Genomic DNA, 2,591 nt, shown 5'->3' on the forward strand with positions numbered 1-2,591 from the left:
CTTCTGTCCCTTCCACCGTCCTTCATATGACAAAGGTTTTTGATGTTGCACTCTATTGATCATCCCCTTTTGAATATCCTTGTGCTAAATAATTGTCTGCCTTAAAGAGCAGGTCAGTATACGGTGGAGCTATTAGTACAACTTAATGAATTAGTTCATTTCTATAGTAGGAGGAAGAATTAGGGAAATTGTTGTTTTTCTTTGTTTCATATCTTATGTGTTAATCTGTGCGTTAAATTTTTTGTTACACATTCATATTTTTACGATGTTTAGGAATCTGTTGACAGTGGTTTATATAAGACATATATAAGACTTTGGGCATTAGATTTAGGCACACCTTACTAATTTACAGGCTAAATTTACAGACAAATTTGCAAGTCCAGTTAAAAATATTAGAAGAGTTTTTTTTTTTTTTTCAAAATGTTTGCAGTGGTTCTGCTACTTTAAAAAGATGTTTATACAGATTACATTTTGTTTATTTATTTCAAGGTCTTCACTTAAAACAGTACTATGAGTCAGAATTCATTTTGACTGCCCTCAATAAAATTAGTAATGCCATTGGTCATTTTCTCTTTACAGATTGTTCAGTTCAAGGGAATGAAGAATTCAGAGTAATTTTGATAAATGGATTGCAATATGGAGAATTAATTAAGAATAAGCTGAACATTTGATCTGCTTTGAAGAAACATATTTTCCATTTGTCTAGAGTAATCTATAATCACCAAACCAATCAAAATGAATTCAACATTATTTTCCCAGGTTGAAAATCACTCAATCTTCTGTAATTTTTCAGAGAATTCCCAGTTTTTGGCTTTTGAAAGCGATGATTGTCATCTGCCTTTGGCCATGATATTTACATTAGCTCTTGCTTATGGAGCTGTAATAATTCTCGGGGTCTCTGGAAACCTGGCCTTGATTATAATCATCTTGAAACAAAAGGAGATGAGAAATGTTACCAATATCCTGATTGTGAACCTTTCCTTCTCAGACTTGCTTGTTGCCATCATGTGTCTCCCCTTCACATTTGTCTACACATTAATGGACCACTGGGTTTTTGGCGAGGCGATGTGCAAACTGAATCCTTTTGTGCAATGTGTTTCAATCACCGTGTCCATTTTCTCTCTGGTTCTCATTGCTGTGGAGCGCCATCAGCTGATAATCAACCCACGAGGGTGGCGACCAAGTAACAGACACGCTTACATAGGTATTGCGGTCATCTGGGTCCTTGCTGTGGTTTCTTCTCTACCTTTCCTCATCTATCAAGTATTGACCGATGAGCCATTCCAGAATGTAACACTTGACGCATTCAAGGACAAATACGTGTGCTTTGATAAATTTCCATCGGACTCCCACAGGCTGTCTTATACAACTCTCCTCTTGATGCTGCAGTATTTTGGCCCACTCTGTTTTATATTTATTTGCTACTTCAAGGTAAGAAAATGTTTCCCCCTACCATTTCCATTTTAACCTTCTTTCCACAGAATTCCACATTAAATTAGTGGTTCTAGTTGAACTTTTTCTCTCTCTCTCTCTCTCTCTGTAGATATACATACGCTTAAAAAGGAGAAACAACATGATGGACAAGATGAGAGACAATAAGTACAGGTCCAGTGAAACCAAAAGAATCAACATCATGCTTTTGTCCATTGTGGTGGCGTTTGCGGTCTGCTGGCTGCCCCTTACCATCTTTAACACTGTGTTTGATTGGAATCATCAGATCATTGCAACGTGTAACCATAATCTATTATTCCTGCTGTGCCACCTTACAGCAATGATATCCACTTGTGTCAACCCCATATTTTATGGATTTCTGAACAAAAATTTCCAGAGAGACTTGCAGTTCTTCTTTAGCTTTTGTGATTTCCGGTCTCGGGATGATGACTATGAGACAATAGCCATGTCCACCATGCACACGGATGTCTCCAAGACGTCTTTGAAACAAGCAAGCCCAGTCGCATTTAAGAAAATCAACAATGATGATAATGAAAAAATCTGAAACTCCTGTAAGCATATGGTCCCAGATGACATCTGTCTAAAAACAGGCACAATCTCCAACATCCTTTTGTTACCTGTTCCCCCAAGGGAATGAGGTTGTACTCATTTAAGAAAGACCAAGATTTGCTTGTCTTGCTTTTTACTGCTTTTATTGTAGCTGTCTAATTACACTGGGACAAAATGTACGGGCTTTGGAATCTTTTGGGCAATAGTTTTGGCCAGATATCCTTGAAGTGCTTTTTGTAAACTTCTGCATATAATATGAAGAATTTTATATTCAATTTGTTGGAATTAAGTTTCTTTAGAGTATTACTATTGACTGACTTTAGAAGCACTACATCTGAAACTCATTAGGTTAGGCCATCCTGGGTTGATTAGATTGGATGGTCATTATGTTGGGCAATCCTGATGTAATGATAGACATATTTTAGTCTGTTACAGAGGGGACAGCATACAAAAGCAGCATTCAAGATGTGGAGCTAAGCCTATGTCTTGCAGACCTACAGTCTGAAGTCACTGAGGAGTGGTTTGCATCTTTCTTTTAAAATTTAAGACAGGATTTAATTTGCTCCTGATTATCACTTGAGATGAAAATG

The 2,591-nt window shown here is 37.1% G+C and overlaps 1 protein-coding gene across 1 annotated transcript; it reads left to right on the forward strand.

Annotated features, from left to right (window-relative positions):
• Window positions 1-726: 726 nt before the first annotated feature.
• NPY1R (neuropeptide Y receptor Y1) lies at window positions 727-1,996 on the forward strand. Its single transcript, XM_021698940.1, has 2 exons — window positions 727-1,431; window positions 1,544-1,996. Exons 1-2 carry the CDS (start codon window positions 736-738, stop codon window positions 1,994-1,996), a joined length of 1,149 nt encoding a protein of 382 aa, XP_021554615.1. The 5' UTR covers window positions 727-735.
• The last annotated feature ends 595 nt before the right edge of the window (window positions 1,997-2,591 follow it).

This window comes from Neomonachus schauinslandi, chromosome 2 (assembly GCF_002201575.2).
Source record: "Neomonachus schauinslandi chromosome 2, ASM220157v2, whole genome shotgun sequence".
Classification (NCBI taxonomy): Eukaryota; Metazoa; Chordata; class Mammalia; order Carnivora; family Phocidae; genus Neomonachus; species Neomonachus schauinslandi.

What these genes read in the sequence shown, in the direction of transcription:
- NPY1R (XM_021698940.1), top strand. Translation starts at nt 736, where the DNA reads ATGAATTCAACATTATTTTCCCAGGTTGAAAATCACTCAATCTTCTGT. An exon ending in TATTTATTTGCTACTTCAAG is followed by an intron (nt 1,432 to 1,543) that starts GTAAGAAAATGT and finishes CTCTCTCTGTAG; the next exon opens with ATATACATACGCTTAAAAAG.